Raw genomic sequence first — 23,244 nt, forward strand, 5'->3', positions numbered from 1 at the left:
GGGTCTCAGGCACAGTGATATTTATATGAGATTGAGTTTTCTCTCATCCTGGAGTGAAATTCCAGCACTGTTGGTCAAAATATGAACTTAGAGCAGATATACGTGAGTGTAAAGTTGATGGATGTGCCAACACCAAGTTTAGAACATCCTTTTTTGGGGGGCGGGGGAATAATTGATTTGTATATTTTGGGATTTTGGAGGGAGTTTTTGATAGATAAAAAATTGAAAGGCTTTCAACTGAACTTCTTTGTAGAAAAAAATAAAAAGGCCAAAATTTAATGCACAAATATATATGAAAAGGTGTTCTCAAACTTTCCACTGTCTTTCTGTTCCCTGGATTCTGTGTCCATCTGTTGAGGATATGAGCGGAATTCCTGAGGAATCGTTGGGCTGTTTCTCCTCTTGACTGTCAGAGTTCAGATTTATGGGGGGTGAAATGGGCTCAACTTTCATTTGATGTTTTCAGGGAGAAAGGAAGCGGGTGAAAAGCGAGAGAAGGTGATATCAGCAGGTGGATCAGATTTCTGCTGCTGTTTTAGTGATTTAAGCACTGGTATAACAGCTGAAGTGCATGCTATTCTTCTTTTTGTAGATTAGATATGGACAGCGGTCTGTAAAAGTCTCTATAAGTCTAATGGACATGCAGAAATATAGTGTAGATTTAAAGTAAATATCCACTGCTGTGTCTGGTCATCAAAGTCATCATTATGAAGTTTTTACTGCATGTTTTTATGGTGTTTATCAAGGCACATGTCTTGCATGCCTTGAATTACTCAGTTCACTTACGACCAGTTCTGGTGTGTATTTCTGTGTGTGTTTGTGCATGTGTATATGTATGACATCTGTTCACCATGTTTAAATTTATGTAATATGTGTGATCCTGCTATTGGTTTATTTGTGTTCCAGACTGAAATGGGAGGATGGGCGCTGCATCTCGCTGTGGGGATCTACGTTCTCATGCTCACTGTGACAGCCGGCCATGCTAATGAGGGTGGGAACATCAAATCTTAAGCCCCTTAAACCTCAAATCTCAATTACAAACACTTTTACTTAGGAAGCAATACAAAGTCAGTTAAAAACAGATTACTTTCTGTTAAATATTATCAGTAATGACAACATGTCATTACATTGGATAATAAAACATCTCCCCAAATGTAATTTTTTTAAAGGATTTTCAAGCAAAAGAAAAAGTTTATTGAAGTAATTTGCAAAAATCTCTAGCATTATTTGTTTGCAAATGCCACTTATATTTTATTTTATGCAGTGAAATTCAGAAATGTTACCCAAATGTATACAGTAACGCTAAGAAAACCTTAATTGCTGAGTTCAAAACATTTAAAACCAAATTCAAAGACAGAATTATCTCTGTTATATGCTAAATATGTTTTTTGTGTGTGTGTGTGTGTGTTACATAGTGAACCACTGTACCGCTGCCAGGGCCAAAACCTGCTCAGAATGTATCCAGATCGGCAAAGGATGTGCATACTGCCCCGATGAGGTAAAAATTCACTGATCCTTATGCTGTAGAATGAGCTGATATTGTATATGTGTTTGACACATTTTCCTAAATGAATATGTATTAATTATGACATTTTGATTGAGAGATCAGGTCTGTAGAAGAGTTTTGTAATGTTGACCATTGCAATATGATTATAAATGTCCAAAACAGCAATTTCACTGTTCATTTTCAATTATGACATGCAACAATCGTATTAAATGGTGATTTGAGGGAGCAGTTCTTCTCCAATTAGCTTTAATAATGTTAAAAATGTTAGGGTCGGTAAGATTTTTAATGCTTTTGAAAGATGTCTCTTATGTGCACTGAGGCTGCATTTATTTGATCAAAAATACAGTAACAGTAACTTCCCACTTCGCTTCCTGTCAACTAAATGTCCTATCTCAAAAAAAAGGCAAAAACGGCAAAAATATGTAATAAGGTATGATTAGGCACAATGTTTTTATAAAATGTTTACGACACCATACAAATATTAAAGCCAAAAATATATGTATCAGTGCAACTTTCATGAAGTAAAATCACTAAAAGCCTTCCTTCCGCCGGAAGTAGTCCCTGACCGTGAACAGCAACAGAATTTACATTATTACGCCATTAGATGGCGGCACAGATCTTTATGAGTGTGTCAATCAGTAGCGAAGACTTTTTACATTGAAAAGACTGCATTGTTGTGATCACGGAACAAGACGCAACTGACAGATGCTTTGACTAGCGCTGTCAGTCACGGGAAAACCCCTTAACTGTTAAAAGGACAAGATAATACATCAGACATTTAAACTGAATTTTTATTATGAACATAGGACTGACCTGAAGGAAATTGCGCTCGCTCAAACGATCTCTTTCTCACAACACTCTTCTACATAGTACAGTAAGCTTCAATGAACAATATCAATTGAGAACATACAGTTTACGTTGCTAAAAGTGGTTGCTAAGGGTGTTGTGAAGTGATACACAGAACCATTGGGTGAAGCGGTCATAGCCGTGTTTTATCATGAATAAAACACAGCTATTGACCAATCAGAATCAAGGGCAGGAACTAACCGTTGTATAAAAATAAATAAACAATAAAAAAATACAGTAACAGTAATGTTGTGAAATGTTGTTACAATATATTTTAAAATGTAATTTATTCCTGTGACGGCAAAGCTGAAGTCTCAGCAGCCGTTACTCTTGTAGTCAGTGTAGCATGATCCTTCAGAAATTTTTCTAATTTGAACAGTCCCCACCGTAACATTGTGTTTAGTTATTTGTATTTTCATAAAACCTATTGATGCTCTCTGTATGAACACAGTTATGTAATTGCTTTTATTTGTATTTTATTTTTCTCATCAGATCTTCGAGTATGAGCGTTGTGACCTGAAGGAAAACTTGGAGGCCCTTAAATGTAGTCGGATGGTAACAATTGAGAGCTCCAGCAAAATTGAACAGGTTTTTATTTCAGACTCTACTGACATGTCCCTCACTTCAGTTACATTTCCATATCATGGAATCATGTGTGTTTATGCGTTCATGTGTCTTTGTGTGTTTTTCAGAACGAGCAAATCAATCAGGCACTAAAGTACTCTCAGGTAGCCCCTCAGCTAATGCACATGACGCTTCTCCCCGGGGAAGAGAAGGAGGTGGAGATGGAAGTGTTTGAACCAGCCCGTGGCCCTCTGGACCTCTACATCCTCATGGACTTCTCTAACTCTATGTCTGACGATTTGGACAACCTGAAGAAAATGGGAAAAGAGCTGGGTGAGTGAAGAATGTGGTAATATCTAGGCTGGTAAACATTTTAATTCATTGCTAGGGGATATTTGTGATGATTTGCTGGAAGTGTCAAATTAGGCTCCATTGTGAATTGTGGAATTTTTTTTTTTAACTTAAACTAGAGGTGGTCATTTTAGCTGAATCAGTTCAAAAGGACTGTTTCAGTGAATCAAAAACTCAACAATTCATTCTCATCCTCTTACAGTGTTCACACTGTCTCTGAGTGGCAATTTTCATACAGTAATTTAAAATGTATTATATATAATAATATATTGTTAAACATTGCTTATGTATCGTGTTTTTTTTTTTTTTTTTTTTTTTTACATTTTAACATTTTCAACCTAATTTGCTCAACAATAGCTGTTTGTTGAAATGATGCTTCCTCTGATTGGAAAAAAAGCACATTTCAGAGCAAATCTATCAATCAGTTGATCAATCAATCAATATATTTGCTCTGAAATGGTTTGAAATGTGTTTTTATCTCAAAAAATCCATATGTATATATAGTATTTTATAATATTTCATGCATCACCCCTTACAATGTTTGAACCAGCCTAACTATAAAGCTATACATGCATGCACAAACTTTGAATAAATAAATGAATGAATGGAATGAATGAATGAATGAATGAATGAATGAATGAATACTTATTACTAAACTGTCAGGTTATCAAACTAAACTATCATAATCACAGAAACCATCACGATACTAAAAGATAAGAGATTTAAAAAGATTTAAAATCACATGATAAGGCCTATTGTAAATTAACATCTCTACTATCATGCTATGCTGCAACAGGGTGCGTTTTTTTTACATTTACTGTACTTTTTTTTTTTTTTTTACATTGGCTATTGGGTTTGTATCTTGAGCCATGAGTATTGCGTTATTTAGATGGTGGGTCAAGTTAAAAGCAGTTCAACACTTTGAATGCAAGAACATTTTTGAATTAATATCCCTTGAGCAAACTATGATTGGGTGCCACACTCATGAGTACAAAATTGTCTGTTTTTGCAACGTTTTGATATTCATTCATTGTCTCACCCCATGCAGCTGATCTTGTTGGTGATCTCTCTGATGATTACACCATCGGGTTTGGCAAGTTTGTGGACAAAGTCACCGAGCCTCAGACAGACATGAGGCCAGCCAAGTAAGATAAATGCACTGTTACTGCACCACACAGTTTAACTTCATCTGCACATGCTCCTTATATATGTTTTCTCTCTTATAGATTAGCTGAGCCGTGGACCAACAGTGACCCTCCGTTTTCATTCCGTCACGTCATCACTCTCACCAACGACACCAACTCCTTCAGACAGAAGCTCCAGCGAGAGCGCATATCAGGCAACCTGGATGCCCCTGAGGGGGGTTTTGATGCCATCTTACAGACTGCTGTCTGCCAGGTACTGACATGTTGGTAGATGGAAATAGAAAATACAATTGAATGCCTTGCTTGGCATTTACAGTACTGGAAATGATTTGCTTGCTTCTTACTGGTACAGTATAACTTGTTTCTTCTTTTCACAGGAAGAGATTGGCTGGAGGCAACACAGCACTCACTTGCTTGTCTTTTCCACCGAATCGGCTTTCCATTATGAGGCAGACGGTGCCAACGTGCTCGCGGGCATCTTGGACCGTAACGACGAGCAATGCCATCTGACTTCAGAGGGAAAATACACACATGACGTTAGTCAAGACTACCCATCTATACCCACCCTAGTGCGACTTCTGGTTAAACATAACATCATCCCAATCTTCGCTATTACCAACCACTCCTACTCTTACTATGAGGTGTGTATGCCTTTAAATACGTATTTTTATTATCTCAATGACATAAATGCATCTTGCCTCCATTTAGAGTACAGTAACCACAATATGAATGAAGATTATATTGAAAATGTGGTAGCACTTTATTTTGCAGTCCTGTTCCCCATGTACATACTATGTACTTATTATAGTAAATGCAATAATTGAGTAATAACTAGTTACTAACCCTGAAATCTAACCTTAACCCATGTACTTATCTTGTATTACCCATTACTTTCTTATGTAAGTTCACTGTAAGTACATGTAAGTGCACGTACTGTAAAATAAAGTGCAACCGAAAATGTGATATAGCTTTTGTTGTGAAACAAGTGTGATGTTTTCCTTTGTATGGATATGTATGTAGAAATTGCATGAATACTTCCCTATTGCTGAGCTGGGACAGTTACAAGAAGATTCCTCCAACATCTTGAGCATTTTAGGAAAAGCTTTTGAGGTAAATTAATTTTCTTAACAAATACTATAGAAGCTTGTTTCAGCCATGAAATAAAAAAATAAAAAAGTATTGCGAGTTATAAAGTCAGAATTGTGTGATATAAAGTCAGAATTGTGTGATATAAAGTCAGAATTGTGTGATATAAAGTCAGAATTGTGAGTTATAAAGCCAGAATTGTGTGATATAAAATCAGAATTGCGTGATATAAAGTCAGAATTGCGAGTTATAAAGCCAGAATTGTGTGATATAAAGTCAGAATTGCGTGATATAAAGTCAGAATTGCGTGATATAAAATCAGAATTGCGAGTTATAAAGTCAGAATTGCGAGTTATAAAGCCAGAATTGTGTGATATAAAATCAGAATTGCGTGATATAAAGTCAGAATTGCGAGTTATAAAGCCAGAATTGCGTGATATAAAGTCAGAATTGCGTGATATAAAATCAGAATTGCGAGTTATAAAGTCAGAATTGCGAGTTATAAAGCCAGAATTGTGTGATATAAAATCAGAATTGCGTGATATAAAGTCAGAATTGCGAGTTATAAAGCCAGAATTGCGTGATATAAAGTCAGAATTGCGTGATATAAAGTCAGAATTGTGAGTTATAAAGCCAGAATTGTGTGATATAAAATCAGAATTGCGTGATATAAAGTCAGAATTGCGAGTTATAAAGCCAGAATTGCATGATATAAAGTCAGAATTGCGAGTTATAAAGCCAGAATTGCATGATATAAAGTCAGAATTGTGAGTTATAAAGCCAGAATTGTGTGATATAAAATCAGAATTGCGTGATATAAAGTCAGAATTGCGAGTTATAAAGTCAGAATTGCATAATATAAAGGCAGAATTGCGTGATAAAAACGCAATTATGAGATATAAAGTTACAATTTTATAACAAATATAATATAAAAATAATATGATAATATAATATAATAAAATAACAAAATCTTGTAATTGCGAGGGAAAAAAATCATAATTGTGAGATAAAAACTCACAATTACCTTTTTTATTTTTGTTTATTTGCGGAAACAAGCTTCCATAAAATATGCTGCTAGGATTTCTTTTGAAATTTGATGTAACTCTTTATCATTTTTTGAACAGAATATTCGTTCCAAGATCAGTATCCGTGTAGAGGACACACCAAAGGCGGTGGATGCCAAAATTCTGTCTCAGTCCGGCACATCTTCTGAATTTGGCAATTTCAAAATCACACCAGGAGAAATTGTGAGTATCTTTGCCTTAGTTTTAATGTAGGCTCTCTAAACTGTAGGCTCTCACATACTTTTCAGTGATATTTCCTCAGCACTTAAGACAAACTATTTGTTTGTTTGTTTGTTTTTCCATACATATTTATAAATTATTCATTTTTTTATTTATTAAATTATTTAATGTAATTTATTACATATCCAACAGAAAATCAGAGACATGATGAGTCAATGCAATTTTATAAACAAACAAAATCCTTGTTATAAAGACGTGATTTAAATTTTTCTCTGTTTCTAGGGTAAATTTAGAGTCCATATGAAGGCTCTTAATCAGGTGGGAGAGGATCATGTGTGTAAGGCCAACCAGGCTGATCGGAAGGGAATCTTGAGAGTCAAACCCACCACCTTTAGCTCCGCATTCAGAATCAATGCTGAAGTGCTCTGTCATACATGTGAATGCGAAAAGGTGAGGTTTGCTGCCTCTTTAAAGCCATTCTCTTGTTCTGTGTGTTTATTTCAAATCTTACACTTCTCTTTCTATTTAAAATCAGACCCCGGTTAAAAATGCGGTGCGCTGTAATGGCCATGGAGATCTTGTCTGTGGGAAATGCCAGTGTTCTGAAGGATGGTATGATGGAAATATATCTCCTTTGACATTTTTGTTTTGTACCTATCATATATGTAGCAGTCCATAACCATAAGTCTATGCTCTGCCCCTCATAGGCAAGGCCCTTTCTGTAACTGTTCAACAGGGGTCTCCACAGACTCTGCCACATGCATCGAACCTGGGAAGTCAGAGCCGTGCTCGGGCAGAGGAGACTGCATGTGTGGGACCTGTGTGTGCTATAACCCAAACCAGTTTGAAGGGCCATTCTGCCAGTTTGACAAATCTCAGTGTCAGAGATTTGGTGGATTTCTCTGTAATGGTTAGTATAAATATTTTTTCAAATTAGTATATCCCAAATTTAGCTTGACAGAAGAAAGAAAAACAGGAAATTTGAAAATGTTGTACGTGCTTTGACCGTTACCACTTTGAGGTTTGTGACCTTTCACCTTTGTTGACAACAGAGCGTGGAAGCTGCAGTATGGGCAGATGTGTGTGTACACCAGGCTGGTCGGGAGATGCCTGTGAATGTCCCATCAGCAACGACTCTTGTCGAGACAGCAAAGGGGTAAAGCTCACAAAAATTTACTAAGCAAGTAAACTATCATTCAAAAGTTTGGGGTCAGTAACTTTTTTTAAAATGAATACTTTCATTCAGCAAGGATGCTTTAAATTGAACAAAAGTGATAGTAAAGATATTTATAATAGATTTCTATTTCAAATATGCATTTCTATTGAACTTTCCACTCATTAAAGATCCAGAAAATCACAGGAATATATTGCATTTTAAAAACTGTAAAAGGGTTAGTTCAGCCAAAAATTTATTTTTTAAATTCATTAATTACTCACCCTCATGTCGTTCCAAACCCATAAGACCTTCGTTCATCTTCAGAACACAGATTAAGATATTTTTGATAAAATCCAATGGCTCAGTGAGGCGGCTGAGGCCTCCATTGACAGCAAGATAATTAACGATTTCAATGCCCAGAAAGCTACTAAAGACATATTTAAAACAGTTCATGTGACTACAGTGGTTCAACCTTAATGTTATGAAGCGACGAGAATACTTTTTGTGCGCCAAAAAAAAACAAAATAATGACTTTTTTTCAACAATATCTAGTGATGGGTGATTTCAAAACACTGCTTCATGAAGCTTTACGAATCTTTTGTTTTGAATCAGTGGTTCGGAGCGCATATCAAACTGCCAAAGTCACCCCCGCCCAGTGGTGAATAATTGTAATTTCGAAACACTTGATGATGTAACGAAGCCTCGTTTTCTGAAATCACGTGACTTTGGCAGTTTGATACACGCTCTGAACCACTGATTCGAAACAAAAGATTCGTAAAGCTTCGAAGCTTCATGAAGCAAAGTTTTGAAATCACCCATCACTAGATATTGTTGAATAAAGTTGTTATTTTGTTTTTTTGCCGCACAAAAAGTATTCTTGTCGCTTCATAACATTAAGGTTGAACCAGTGTAGTCACATGAACTGTTTTAAATATGCCTTTAGTAGCTTTCTGGGCATCTGAAAGTGTTCATTATCTTGCTGGATTGTATGGACTTTAATTGGTCAATCACAACATTCTGTGGTTAAATATTTAAGCATAATGAAGAATGACTAATAAATTTACTGTTGTCTCCTGTAATGTCTCTCATATCACTCCATAGCCTCTTTCTTCTTACATAATAATACAATTGCAACTCATATCATCATTTTATGTCTATTTTTGTAGTCATTTGATAAGCCGTGTAATAAACCGGATCATTGTCACAAAATACTTCAAAACACAAAAACATCTTCAGGGTAATGCAAGATCATCTTGTTTGGGTTTATTTTGTAATGATAATGACTTTACATTATATTTTTAGGATTACATTTATGTACATAATAATTTTATACCTGAAGCATGTAAAATTCCAAATAAAAACTGAAAGGGCATAAAAGTCTTGTACCCTACAAATTAAAAGATTTTTTATATCAATAAGATTCTTTTTAAAATGTAGTGCTATATTTAAAGTAAAGTTGTGTGATTTAATACACAGACAACAAACAGATAGTTAACATTGATTAACTAGTTCAACAATGAAACTGAGAAAAATGTTTTTCCATTGAATTTTGAGTAATTTGATATCACAATCTGTTATCACTCGACTGATCATCGTCTAAGTAAGAGACCTGATTTTGCTCATAATTTGATTTTGACAAATCTGTAGTTAAAGCATTTTTCCTTTGTAAGGGAGAAGGCACAACTCTGTGTATATAAATAGTTTTTCTCTTTTGTAGGGCATCTGCAATGAGCGTGGTGTTTGTAAATGCGGCCGTTGTGAGTGTGAACACTCTGGACTTCCACTGAGCACGACTTGTGAAGCGAACTTCCAGGTACGACTGTGATGTCTGCGAACATGTGTCCATCTGTCTGTATTCCTTTTCTTTGCATGTGAATAAGCATTATTAGTTAACAAATGTCCTGATACTAACCATCTCTCATATTGCAGCAACAACTGGGCATGTGTGAAGCCAAGAGGAGCTGCGTTCAATGCCAGGCCTGGAACACCGGTGAGAGAAAAGGACGGAAATGCGATGAGTGCTCCTTTAAAATCGTTATGGTGGAAGAGCTTGAAGAAGAAGGTAAGGCGTCAGATCATTCTTTTATATTAAGACATAGCTATACTCATGGATTCGTTTATGTATGGATGAACATATATTGGATTGATTTATTTGTGTACACAGATAAAAACGTGATAGAGGCGTGCAGTTTTCGTGATGAAGATGACGACTGCACTTATCACTACACTGTGAATTATCCATCAAACATCACAGACAAAGAACACAGAGTCCTAGTGAAGAAAAAGAAAGGTGAAATACACACAAATATTAATTCTAAAAAAAATTTTTAATACAGCATTTTGCCATTTGGGTGGCTTGTAGGTACATTTAGTCAATGCAAAGGGAGATATTTTCTTTTAAAGAATTCTCTGTTTAAGGACTACAACAAATGGCTGGTAGGGACTACAACGGGCTTCTTCCCTTGAAAAAATGGCATTATACCACCCCTTTAAATAAAATTGAGCTCTAAGTTTTGTAGTTATATACCTACTATTTATTCTTTATTTCTAGCTCTTGAACAAGACTGTGTAAAGTCATACATGTCAGGGTTAAACTAACTGATTTATTCGTTGTATGTCAGACTGTCCACCTGCAGGTTTCCTGTGGTTGATTCCTCTCATTATGTTTCTGATGCTATTGCTTGGTTTGCTTTTACTCTGCTGCTGGAGATACTGCTCCTGCTGCCAGGTAGCTGCACACAAACACACAAAGCATATTAATATAGATTCTGGTGATTTTGTGAGGTAGCTGCACAGAAATCACAAAATTACAACCAATCAGAACATGTTTGATGTGTAATATATAAGTGGAGCAGGATTGCGCCAATCAGTAAGATTTTACTGGAGGCATTGATATATGATATAAAAACCAATCAAATGTCTTGTTGCTTGTCCAGGTTGCTATATTACACATTAAAAATGTTCTGATTGGCTTTGATTCTGTTTTGTGAGACACTTGCTGTTTAAAACTTGTGATGCAACCGGTTAGGATGTGTGTAGTAATGTTATATCACAGTTAATTCACGTTTGCGTCTGTCTCCAACAGGCCTGTTTTGCTCTTCTCCCATGCTGTGGCAGAGGTAATCATGCTGTTACACTTAAATTGCATTGAACAGAGATCATTGGAAATAGATATGCTGTATTGTTCTTAATGTGTGTGTGTGATTGGCAGGTCGTATGGTGGGATTCAAAGAAGACCACTACATGCTACGTCAGTCTTTGTTGACCTCCGATCATTTGGACACCCCGATGGTGCGCACCGGCCCTCCCAAGAGCACAGACATTGTGCGCTGGAAAGTGACGGACAATGTTCATCATGCACCAAACCACCCCCAGAACCAAATCAAACCCAACCCCAATGAGACTAGTGAGTCTAAACTGAGATTCAGAACATTTTGTGTGACAGGGTCCAAAATTAAAGGAATAGTTCACCCCAAAATGTAAATTGTTGTCATTCCAAACCTGTATGACTTGCTTTCTTTTGTGGAACTCAAAAGAACATATTTTGAAGAATGTTTCAGCTGTTTTTGTCTATACAATGAAAGTCAATGGACCCAGTGGACCCCATTGACTGTCATTGTTTGGACAGTTCTTTTTTTTTAAAAAATACAATTTTTTTTTTGTGTTCAACAGACGACAGAAGTCATACAGGTTTAGAATTACATGAGGGTGAGTAAATGGTAGAATTTTCATTTTTACGTAAACTGTTCTTTTAAACAAGTTTTAACATGTAAAACCACACAGGGTTTTTTTTCATGTTTGATCATATTCATATTCTTTCATCCCTCTCTATTCTTCATAGTCCAGTACCCTGTCTCTCTTCGTCTAAACCGGCAATATTCCGAAACTCTTTCCCACCTTGAGTCTCGGGACACAGACGTGCTCAGACGAGAAGTAGAGGACAACGTGAGTGCTTATAAATGTGTGATGATTCCCAAACAAGAAACTTCTCGCACATGAACGATCATGCCTGACTGCGAATGTCTCTGTGTTTTTCACAAACAGCTCAATGACGTGTTCCTGCAGATCCCTGGCGCACAGAGAGTGCAAAAGACTCGGTTCAGGTGAGAAGTAGCTCTCAGTGATTTATAAATATTGGTGTGGCTGTACCTTCTGGGCAAATTTTTCTAAAGTATTGGATGAGTTTCAGAATTCGACATGTGTCTGAATGTACTGTTTTACTGCTTTTCTTTTCCCTCAGGACACAAAGAAATTCTGGAAAGAGGTACAGTAGCTACAGTTGATTACATTAATGAAATACTGTATGTTGATTTAAGTCTGAAATTATTATTTAGGATGGATCTCACAAAAAGCTGACAAGAACATTTTTCAGGTTGTATTTCACCCCAAAAATCAAATGGATTTGAGTAAAAACCATTTGTATGAGTATGACTAATGTGATTAATTTCTCATGAAAATAATATCAACACTTTACATCAAGATAATTGTTTTGCATTAAGCATTATGCATTAAAGGGTTAATTCACAAAAAATGGAAATTCTGTCATTATTTACTATTATTTTCATGTCGTTCCAAACCCATAAGACCTTTGTTCATCTTCAGAACACAAATTAAGATATTTTTGATGAAATCCAAGAGCTTTCTGGTCTCCGATAGACTGAAACGTTATTACCAATTTTTAAGGCCCAGAAAGGTAGTAAAGACATCGTCCATATGACTACAGTGGTTCAACCTTACTGTTATGAAGTGACAAGAATACTTTTTTGTGAGCAAAAACAACAACAACAACAACAATAAAAAAAAGACTTTATTCAACAATTTCTTCTCTTCCATGTCAGTCAGTCTTAAGGTTAAACCACTGTAGTCACATGGACGATTTTGTACAGATTACCTTTCTGGGCCTTGAAAATGGTAATAACGTTGCAGTCTATCGGAGGCCAGAAAGCTCTCAGATTTCATCAAAAATATCTTAATTTGTGTTCCAAAGATGAACGGATGATGAAGGTCTTACGGGTTTGGAGCAACATGAGGGTGATTAATGACAGAATTTTCTTTTTTTGGGTGAACCATAATGGTGAAGTATCATGGACATGAACTAACAATGAACAGTAACTCTTTTTTGGATTTATTTATTTTGATATATTTAATTTTATTGTGTATGAGTTACATATAAAGTACTAAATTACTCATAAAGTACTCTTTGGGGTAAACTATAACCTGAATATTTTTTTGAGATTTACTGATTGGTACAGGGAATCTCAAAACTTTTAAGATGAACAATAATAACTCTCATTTTTCATCTACAGACAGAACAACACAATTGTGGACACAGTTTTAACTGCACCGCGGGCCAGTTACCCAGATATTGTGAAATTGACTGATAAACAGGTTCAAGCTGGAAACTTCCGGGACCTGAGGGTGGTTCCAGGCTACTACACCGTAGCTACTGACAGAGGTACAAACCCTGCACAACTCACTTATTTTCCCAAACACAACATCAACTGCTGCCATAGTTTGGTTACAGTCTGTTGTTGTAATTCTGTAACATTTCAGGTTTGTTGGGTACATTTAAATTTTTATGATTCCACTTCCTTTTCTCCTCTGTAGAAGCGGCAGGTGCTGTGGAGTTTCAGGAGGGCGTGGAGTCAGTGGATGTCCGGGTTCCCCTCTTCATCAAAGATGAGGATGATGAAAAGAAGGAGCTGCTTGTGCAAGCCGTTGATGTTCCAGTTGGAATTGCGAAGATTGGCAAAGATCATGTCAACATTACAGTGATTAAAGAACATGGTAGGACATTTAACCCATAAAAATCTGCTAAAAATCTTTTTAATAAGTATTTTTTCATTTTTTTTTTCATTAAAAATATTTAAACATCCTTAAAACAACATAGATTTACTTGAGAAGCTAAATTATAGAAGACTATTTTTTATAGAATACATCTTGAATTAGATTAAGTTAATTTAGATAAGTTTGTTTTAAGCATAAATCCAACAAACTTTTATGATGCATGATCAAAAATTTAGATTTTTGTTTGTTTATTTGTTCTACCATAGCTAGGAGCATCTTTACCTTCCTGCAGCCGTCATACACCTACAGTCGTCAAGATGGTGTGGCGAACATCCCGATCAGTCGTGAGATCATTGAGGATGGACGGACACAGGTCACATACTGCACCCGTGACCTCACTGCCAAAGACAAGAAGGTAAAATACACTAACACTAGTTTCATTGCTGTAATTTGTAGTGCATTTAGATCGATTTGCTCATATATATGACAACACTTGAAGTGATCTCGGTATCTCCTGGATTGAAAGAACATGCAGAAGTAATTCTCATTGTTTGATTGTAGTAGTGTTTATTGCTCATGTTTACCTTCTATTCATTTACTTAAACAGGACTATATCTCAGTCGATGGAGACATGAGTTATGGACCAGGGGAGATGCAGAAGACCGTTCCAGTGAAACTCTTGGAACTTGGGGAAGGAGACGGTCTGCTGGAGGACAAACAGGTCAAACAGTTTGTGATGGATCTGAGCAACCCACGGCAAGGTGCTAAATTGGGCCGTTACCCACGCACCACTATCACCATCGCAGATAAACCAGGTATGTATCAGGTTTACAGATCTGAAAGTATTATTTGTTGTTATTCCCTTATCTAAATGCGAATTGTCCTCACAGAACCCAGTGTCGTGATGTTTAAGAAGGGTACTCAAACTTACAATACAGCCGACCAGGTTTACTCCATCCCTGTGGTACGCACTCGAAACCAGGAGGGTCCAGCCACTGTTTACTGGCGCACAAACAAAGCCTCACGTTTCGACATTTCCAGTCCTCTCAAATTTGCTCCTGGCGAGATGGAAAAGAATGTTGTCATCGATCCTCGTGCGTATCCATCTCCCATCAAACCAGAGACCTTTCATCTGGAACTATTCGACCCAAGTAACTATGCAATCCTTGGAGAGAGGAAGACTACGATGGTGAACGTCATCGATGGTAGAGGTGAGAATACAGGGATTTTAGAGTCAGGTTTGGGGTTTATGTTTGCAACCATTTGTAAATGCAAAAATATTCGTTGTTTTTTTTTTACTTTAGTTCATGTTTATGGGAGAACTGATCACTTTAGTAATCTGCAGATGCTGAATGCCACATAATGTTTGCGTTTTGTGGTTTCAGGGGATGGTAAAATCCAGGATTTCCCACAAATGGAAATGGTTAATCAGGTAGCCCTATCTCCTGGAGGACGCCTTTACTCGCCAACCAACATCAAAGCTATCGCTACCGGCGCTAAAAACATACGTCTGAACTGGAACCCCAGTACAAAGGCCATTGGTTACAAGGTATGCCATAACAGAACATGATATGCCATAACAGAAAAATTGCATCAGTTTTTGTGTTATTTATCATGTATAATCTATTTTTATACCTTAAAATAAATGTGTTTATTTTAATAAATAAAAAGATTAAAAACTGCTCATAAATGAAGACGCCCAGTTAAGCAACAGCCGTTATTCAAAACATCTGCCTCAGACCACTAATCCTGTTACTGATTAGATATAAATGTCTGAAAGCTTCGGTATTTACACAGCATTAACCATGCTGTTTACTTAATTTGTAGTAGCAAAAGCCAGGAATGTGAAGTTGCAGGAGAGCGTTTAGGCTTTATGAGTTGTAATGTGACTTTATTTGTAATTTTTTTTCATTTATAGTTTATGAAATAAACCATTTCTGCTTGGAAAGTGTCATTATAGTTGCAATATTTATGATATTAGTATTTTAATAAAGACTAGCTTAGCTAAAGAGGCTGTTGAAAGAGCTGTGATTTGCTGTTTCCAGGTGAAGTACTGGATATATGGAGATCCTGAGGCCGATGCTCAGGTGCTGGATGTGAAGACTCCTCAAGCCGAGCTGACCAATCTTTACCCATACTGCGATTACGAGATGCGCGTATGTGGCTGCAATGCACTTGGAGATGGCAATTACAGCGATATCATCCAATGCCAGACTCTAGAGGATGGTAAGTCAATCTTGACTTGAATTTTGGGTAACATTTTATTTTAAGGGTCTTTTAACTAGTTGCTTATTAGCATGCATATTACTAGAATATTGGCTGAATATTAGTAATTATTAAGCACATATTATTGCCTTATTCTGCATGACCTTATTCTACATTCTTAATCCTACCCAATACCTAAACTTAACAACTAGCTTACTAACGAGTTTATTGAGGGAAAAGTCATAGTTAATAGTGAATACATGTTCTCTATACTAAAGTGTTACCGAATTTTGCATTTGTTTTAATTTTTGGGAAGCATGTATTTTTCATATTTGTCCTTTTCTAGCATCCCCGTTGTTGCTTTTTGAAGTTTCTGTCTCACAAACATGTGCGTCTGCATTATTTTACCCCTCCAGTACCTGGTGAACCTGGTCGCTTGGCTTTCAATGTCATCAGCCCCACTGTCACTCAGGTCAGCTGGGCAGAGCCAGCAGAGACGAATGGTGTCATCACTTCCTATGAGGTCATCTACATACCCATCGACGAGGGCAAGAGTAAGAGTCCTAAAATACCCTTTATGGCATCTGTGTCAGTATTTTGACTTTTTATTTCTTTGATTGCAAATGTCCATATATTTTCTTTGTTCAGAGCCGACAGGAGCTTCTAAGAAGGTGATGATTGACAACCCCAAAAAGCGTATGCTGCTCATCGAGAACCTGCAGCCCTCTCAGACTTATTGTTACAAAGTGCGTGCTCGCAATAAGGTGGGCTGGGGCCCATACAGAGAAGCCACAATCAACCTGGCAACACAGCCTACCAGACCCATGTCAAGTAAGCGTCTCACAAAAATGGGGTGGAATCAAACTCAAGTTCTGACCAAGCAGTTGTTTTAATAAATCGTTTTACTGACTGTGGATTGATTCTGTTTGTTCTGGTTTACATCAATCCTACAGTTCCCATCATTCCCGACATTCCCATTGTGGATGCAGAAGCTGGTGATGAATATGACAGCTATCTGATGTACAGTAATGAAGTACTACGATCCCCAACAAGTAGCCAGAGGCCTAGCGTCACAGATCTGACCGAAGGTGGGTGTCTTTTGTGATGTGGTGCACTATTGCAACACATTGGAATCATGTCAGTGTACACTATCCAAATGTTTGGGGTCAGTAAGGAAGAAATTAATACTTTTATTCAGCAACTATGCTATATATTGCTAAAAATTGACAGTAAAGATAATTAAAATTAAATTTCTATTTCAAAATAATGCCGTTCTTTTGAACTTTCTATTCTTCGAAGAATCCTGACAAATTTGTATCATGGTTAGAATCATCATTAGAATGATTTCTGAAGGATCATGTGACACTAAAGACTGGAGTAATGATGCTGAAAATTCAGCTTTGCCATCACAGGAATAAATTACATTTTAAAATATATTAAAATAGACAAACAGTTATTTTAAATTGTAATGATATTTATTTCACAATATTACTGTTTTTACTGTATTTTTAATCAAATAAATGCAGGTGTGGTGATCATTCTTTCAAAAGCATTAAAAAAAATCTTAATGACCCCAAACTTTGGAACGATAGTGTATTTGATGAACATCCCTTCTGAAAAGACCAGGATGTATTTCCATGACGTTCAAGGATGGTTTATACTGCTGGTTTTGTTCTGGTTTAGCTGGTGGACCAGTGTAGCCATGGTGTTCACTAGCAAAACTTGAGCTGGTGAAGGTGGTCAAGCAGCATGGGTAAGCTGGTTGGCCATGCAACTCTTGGTAAAGGGGACACCAGCACACTAGCATCCTAACACCGTGTCTACACCAGACGTGAGTGGCGTGCCGCGACAAAATGCATATAGAATCCATTATAATTAGTGATGCTGTCTATACTGGATGGGACGCATACCAACACGACAAAATTGCGACAGTAAACTACTTCCCCATTTATTTCTGGCGTAACTCAAGCACTCACGCTACTTCTGACACAAAGTACAAATGGATTTGCAGTAGTCGCTTTGTCATGTCCGGAGTAGACAGCCTCAAGCTGTTGCGGTGTAGAAACGGTGTAATAATGCTAGCCTTTTCATCAGGGATAGCAGGAAAATAAAACAAGACTTTGCAGACAAATTTTTCAAAACGTGTCAATGCTTGTCTGTGTTGCATGCCTGAACATGGTGGAATTGTTTCAAGCATTCAAAAGCTTTTTTGTGCTACGTTGACCTGTAGAAACTACTGGTCAACAGCAGTCAGACATGGTCATGGTTTGCCTTTGTCTTTGGCGTAACAGGATGATGTCCTTACATCATTCGTATGCAACTCCTGTTGAAATCGAAAGGCTCTTTCTAGTCCCCTGTGCATTGAAGACCCCACAAGCACTTGGCTTTGCCGTGGAACAATGTCTTTTTCTTTTCTTTTGGCTTTGTAGAACTGGGTGACTGGGCTATTTATGGAAGTTTAACTCATTGTTTGTTCAGCCTTCAGGGAATGTTGCAGCTGTAATGTTTGGGCTCCTTTGGCTGTCATTTGGCAAGAATGATCAGGCTATTTAATTGGCCTTGCTAGTTAAACTAAACATCGCTAGCATCATGGATGGGCTCAGAAGACATCAGCTTCCCCTTTTTTCTTCTTTTCTTCTTTGCCTAACTCTAGTTATTAAAGGAACAGTTCACCCAAATACGAAAATTCTTTCATCATTTACTCTTCCTAAGGTTATTGCAAACGTATGACTTTCTCAATTCCAGGCAGCACAGAATAAGAGGCTGATCTTTTCCGTAAAATGACAGTGAATGAGGATGGATGCTACAATTATAACATAAAAACTACCATAATTATAGTCTATATGGAGTTTTGAAGCCATATGATAGTTTTTTGCAAGAAACAGACCAAAATATAAGTTGATATTCACTGAACATCTTCCAATCCACCAAAACTCTTAAATCTCATTCACACTTATTCAGACTTTCAGAATGCAAGATTCTTCAGTGAATAATAACTTATATTTCAGTCTGTTCCTCACATTAGCTATCATGTGGCTTCAGAAGACTTGAAATATACAATGTAATATACATTTATCAAATAAAAATAGATGTGTAATTAACTGTGGCGACCAGGGCAGGCGAGAGCCGTAAGGGAACGGCGTGAGTTAATGAGCTCCACCTGGGAGGCACACCGGCCTCGAGTCCTTCATTGTCGTCGCTCCTCCTTTTATGCTTCCGGAGCTCCTCCGTGAGAGACTCAAGGCCGGTGCGCCTCCCAGGTGGAGCTCATTAACTCTCGCTCCGTTCCCTCACGGCTCTCGCCCGCCCTGGTAGCCACATTAACATTTCACAAAAAAATTGTACTACTACTTTTATCCTAGTTTTAATCGCCACATTCACTTTTGTTATATGGAAAAGTGCAGACGTTTTTGTGTTCAGGAAAGTCATACAGGTTTAGAACGTAAATACTGCCTGAATTCTCATTTTTGGGTGAATTAAATTGAGCACGGACAGCCCACACATCCTCTGTGCCTTGCTTGCTTCCCCACATGATTATGGAAGGCTCACGCTGGAAGCATGTCCAGCTAGTCGGTTCGGACCTGGATCTCCGTAAAGTGTCCTGGAAACTGCCTGCTGACATCATCCCCTGCCGCCTGAGCCCAGACACAGATGCCAGCGATAGTCATGCACAGACCCTGCCACAAGGTGAAGACCTGTCCCTGGCAGTTAGCATGCCAGCTACACCCAGCGTCAACAGACAGCTGTGCTATCAAAGTTGCTAACTGGCATCAAGAATCTCAGAGTGCTAATTGGCATCATTTCTCTTGCATAATGTAGATTTCTAATTCCATTGCTACAATAAAAATATTGTTTCTTCTTCTGATCTGAGAGGCTTTCTGCAGTTTGGGTCTGTTGAGGGGATTCTCTCCTCTAGGCCGCAGTTCAAAGCGCTAGTCTGGAGCGCTAAATTCAACTGTGAATTGTAAGGCGCTAATGTTGCTATGCTAATTCAAAAAATTGTTGTCTCATTCTCATATGTCCTTACAGATCAATTTGTAAATGGAAAGTGGGACCAGAATTTCCTGTTCCCAGGAGGAAGCAGCTCCCTCTCCCGCAACGTCAGCTCCTCCTCATCCACGTACAGCCATTCCACCCCACGCACCGCTGCGACCAATCACAGCAGCACCACAACGTACATTTCCGGCAAAGGTATCAGAGTATTAGATGCTCAAAGATATAGTTAATAGGCAAAACCATTATATATATACAGTGGGTACGGAAAGTATTCAGACCCCCTTAAATTTTTCACTCTTTGTTATATTGCAGCCATTTGCTAAAATCATTTAAGTTCATTTTTTTCCTCATTAATGTACACACAGCACCCCATATTGACAGAAAAACACAGAATATTTGATATTTTTGCAGATTTATTAAAAAAGAAAAACTGAAATATCACATGGTCCTAAGTATTCAGACCCTTTGCTGTGACACTCATATATTTAACACAGGTGCTGTCCATTTCTTCTGATCATCCTTGAGATTGTTCTACACCTTCATTTGAGTCCAGCTGTGTTTGATTATACTGATTCGGACTTGATTAGGAAAGCCACACACCTGTCTATATAAGACCTTACAGCTCACAGTGCATGTCAGAGCAAATGAGAATCATGAGGTCAAAGGAACTGCCTGAAGAGCTCAGAGACAGAATTGTGGCAAGGCACAGACGTTTGGGACAACCAGAACCCTTCCTAAAGCTGGCTGTCCGACCAAACTGAGCTATCGGGGGAGAAGAGCTTTGGTGAGAGAGGTAAAGAAGAACCCAAAGACCACTATGGCTGAGCTCCAGAGATGCAGTCGGGAGATGGGAGAAAGTTGTAGAAAGTCAACCATCACTGCAGCCCTCCACCAGTTAGGGCTTTATGGCAGAGTGGCCAGATGGAAGCCTCTCCTCAGTGCAAGACAAATGAAGGACAAGACACCATCTTGGAGTCCTTCATGTGTTTTTTAGCAAACTCCATGCGGGCTTTCATGTGTCTTGCACTAAGGAGAGGCTTCCGTCAGGCCACACTGCCATAAAGCCCCGACTGGTGATGGTTGACTTTCTACAACTTTCTCCCATCTCCCGACTACATCTCTGGAGCTCAGCCACAATGATCTTTGGGTTCTTCTTTACCTCTCTCACCAAGGCTCTTCTCCCCCGATAGCTCAGTTTGGCCGGACGGCCAGCTCTAGGAAGGGTTCTGGTCGTCCCAAACGTCTTCCATTTAAGGATTATGGAGGCCACTGTGCTCTTAGGAACCGCAAGTGCAGCAGAATTTTTTTTGTAACCTTGGCCAGATCTGTGCCTTGCCACAATTCTGTCTCTGAGCTCTTCAGGCAGTTCCTTTGACCTCATGATTCTCATTTGCTCTGACATGCACTGTGAGCTGTAAGGTCTTATATAGACAGGTGTGTGGCTTTCCTAATCAAGTCCAATCAGTATAATCAAACACAGCTGGACTCAAATGAAGGTGTAGAACCATCTCAAGGATGATCAGAAGAAATGGACAGCACCTGAGATAAATATATGAGTGTCACAGCAAAGGGTCTGAATACTTAGGACCATGTGATATTTCAGTTTTTCTTTTTTAATAAATCTGCAAAAATGTCAACAATTCTGTGTTTTTCTGTCAATATGGGGTGTGTACATTAATGAGGAAAAAAATGAACTTAAATGATTTTAGCAAATGGCTGCAATATAACAAAGAGTGAAAAATTTAAGGGGGTCTGAATACTTATATATATATATATATATATATATATATATATATATATATATATATATATATATATATATATATATATATATATATTTTTTTTTTTTCTCCGTGTACTTGTCATTTTTGAGGTTTTGGGCTATTTTGCTTCCAGAACATGTCTTCTTGCCAAAAAAAACCCTCAAACTTACATCAGCATTAACATCATACTTTATGGTTTTATTCTGTTCTATATTCTGAAGGTTTTTGCTGAGGGGTTTGTTAATATATCATTCGCCTGATTAATCCTTTGGTACTCTTGCCGTGGCGGTCAAAAATGACTTCTTTTTTTATTCCCCAGTGAAATTAATGTACTATATTTAATATAGTACTAATATATACTATATTTGATATTTTGCATTTTTAGGGGATTTCATGGCACTAAATTATATTTATGCAGTAGTTATAATCCATTTTACTTTTATAATCCATTTTACTTTTTGAGCATAGACCTGAAAATGAAATTTTCACATTAAACTGTCCTAAATCATGAATGCTTTGGAGCAAAGAATTAAGTTGGGGACACTTGGCAGATTATTGCTGAAGTGAAAAAAGTATATAAAAGTGAACTTAAAAAAGCTATAGAATTTAAGTTTATTCTTATGAAAAATGCAAATTTTCAATTTTCAATTTTTATATGAATTATCGATTTTCTAAAACATGTTTTACTCCAAAACTGTGAGAAAATCAAAGCCATACATTTAAACAAGTTGTGTTCCAAATTTGAGATTGATATCTCAAAAAATGAGCTATCAGTAAGATTTTGTTTAGGTGCAGTACCAAACTTTTCCACTAGAGATAATTTGTATTTCATTCATTTCTAATGCGGTAATTTTTGACCACAAGTTCTAACCACGTTCCAGGAGCCCCCTCAGCACTGTATGTTTTCCATGTCTCCTTGATCAAACACACCTGATTCAGATCATCAGCTCATTAGTCGACACATTTAAAGACCTGAAATGGGTGTGTCAGACAAAGGAGACATGCAAAATGTGCAGTGTTGGGGGGGCTCCAGGAATGTGGTTGGGAAACACTGAGTTAAAGTGTGACTATTTTTTTCAGGACCATTTAACCTTTTCAAATCATGTCCATGGATTGCTTTTGTGTGTGTTCACATAGCAAGTGCCAAATCCTTTACCAAGTTTTGTATCATTCCAATGAAGTAGAAAAAATATCTTTGCTCAAAAATGACGGAAGAGCACCAGAGGGTTAAGCATAACGTTTCAGAAAATTTGCAATATAAAACAATTGTCCTGAACGCACTGTAATTACTCAATTGGGGAAAGTTTGGTGATATCTGTTAGTTAAATTTTTTTTTTTTTATAATCCCATATTCACCTGTGGTGTCTTGCCTTAAAAATGAAAACGCAGTCAGTATTTAGTTATCCTCATGTTGTTCCAAATTTTTATAACCTTCTTTCTTCTTTTTTTCCAAATACACTATAAAAGTACCATGAAAGTGAAAGTAGTCTAAACAATTCTGAAATGCTATGATAGCTTTGTGTGAGGAAAAGGCTGCTATTTAAGTTGTTATTCACTGAAAATCTTTACTTTTAAGTGAATTTGAATGTCAATT

At 37.3% G+C, this 23,244-nt stretch overlaps 1 protein-coding gene across 4 annotated transcripts in view; it reads left to right on the plus strand.

Annotated features, from left to right (window-relative positions):
- itgb4 (integrin, beta 4) overlaps positions 1 to 23,244 on the plus strand; it is a 31,190-nt gene that overhangs the window by 1,031 nt on the left and 6,915 nt on the right. For 2 of the 4 annotated variants that reach the window (XM_067394532.1, XM_067394534.1), the window contains exons 2-35: positions 907 to 991; positions 1,416 to 1,498; positions 2,846 to 2,941; positions 3,046 to 3,250; positions 4,317 to 4,413; positions 4,495 to 4,666; positions 4,791 to 5,054; positions 5,434 to 5,523; positions 6,624 to 6,746; positions 7,026 to 7,193; positions 7,279 to 7,355; positions 7,451 to 7,653; positions 7,796 to 7,899; positions 9,617 to 9,712; positions 9,829 to 9,961; positions 10,064 to 10,189; positions 10,521 to 10,627; positions 10,985 to 11,018; positions 11,111 to 11,305; positions 11,572 to 11,607; positions 11,741 to 11,844; positions 11,944 to 12,002; positions 12,140 to 12,163; positions 13,206 to 13,354; positions 13,507 to 13,686; positions 13,953 to 14,101; positions 14,294 to 14,501; positions 14,577 to 14,897; positions 15,072 to 15,235; positions 15,732 to 15,912; positions 16,308 to 16,445; positions 16,540 to 16,722; positions 16,845 to 16,979; positions 19,921 to 20,082. In XM_067394532.1, coding sequence (XP_067250633.1) covers positions 913 to 991; positions 1,416 to 1,498; positions 2,846 to 2,941; positions 3,046 to 3,250; positions 4,317 to 4,413; positions 4,495 to 4,666; positions 4,791 to 5,054; positions 5,434 to 5,523; positions 6,624 to 6,746; positions 7,026 to 7,193; positions 7,279 to 7,355; positions 7,451 to 7,653; positions 7,796 to 7,899; positions 9,617 to 9,712; positions 9,829 to 9,961; positions 10,064 to 10,189; positions 10,521 to 10,627; positions 10,985 to 11,018; positions 11,111 to 11,305; positions 11,572 to 11,607; positions 11,741 to 11,844; positions 11,944 to 12,002; positions 12,140 to 12,163; positions 13,206 to 13,354; positions 13,507 to 13,686; positions 13,953 to 14,101; positions 14,294 to 14,501; positions 14,577 to 14,897; positions 15,072 to 15,235; positions 15,732 to 15,912; positions 16,308 to 16,445; positions 16,540 to 16,722; positions 16,845 to 16,979; positions 19,921 to 20,082 — 4,645 coding nt within the window. In that variant the 5' untranslated portion in view covers positions 907 to 912. The remainder of the gene's footprint in view (positions 1 to 906; positions 992 to 1,415; positions 1,499 to 2,845; positions 2,942 to 3,045; positions 3,251 to 4,316; positions 4,414 to 4,494; positions 4,667 to 4,790; positions 5,055 to 5,433; positions 5,524 to 6,623; positions 6,747 to 7,025; positions 7,194 to 7,278; positions 7,356 to 7,450; positions 7,654 to 7,795; positions 7,900 to 9,616; positions 9,713 to 9,828; positions 9,962 to 10,063; positions 10,190 to 10,520; positions 10,628 to 10,984; positions 11,019 to 11,110; positions 11,306 to 11,571; positions 11,608 to 11,740; positions 11,845 to 11,943; positions 12,003 to 12,139; positions 12,164 to 13,205; positions 13,355 to 13,506; positions 13,687 to 13,952; positions 14,102 to 14,293; positions 14,502 to 14,576; positions 14,898 to 15,071; positions 15,236 to 15,731; positions 15,913 to 16,307; positions 16,446 to 16,539; positions 16,723 to 16,844; positions 16,980 to 19,920; positions 20,083 to 23,244) is intronic. The other 2 variants (XM_067394533.1, XM_067394535.1) reach the window with 1 other exon arrangement.

The sequence above is a fragment of the Chanodichthys erythropterus genome, chromosome 9 (assembly GCF_024489055.1).
Source record: "Chanodichthys erythropterus isolate Z2021 chromosome 9, ASM2448905v1, whole genome shotgun sequence".
NCBI classification, from domain to species: Eukaryota; Metazoa; Chordata; class Actinopteri; order Cypriniformes; family Xenocyprididae; genus Chanodichthys; species Chanodichthys erythropterus.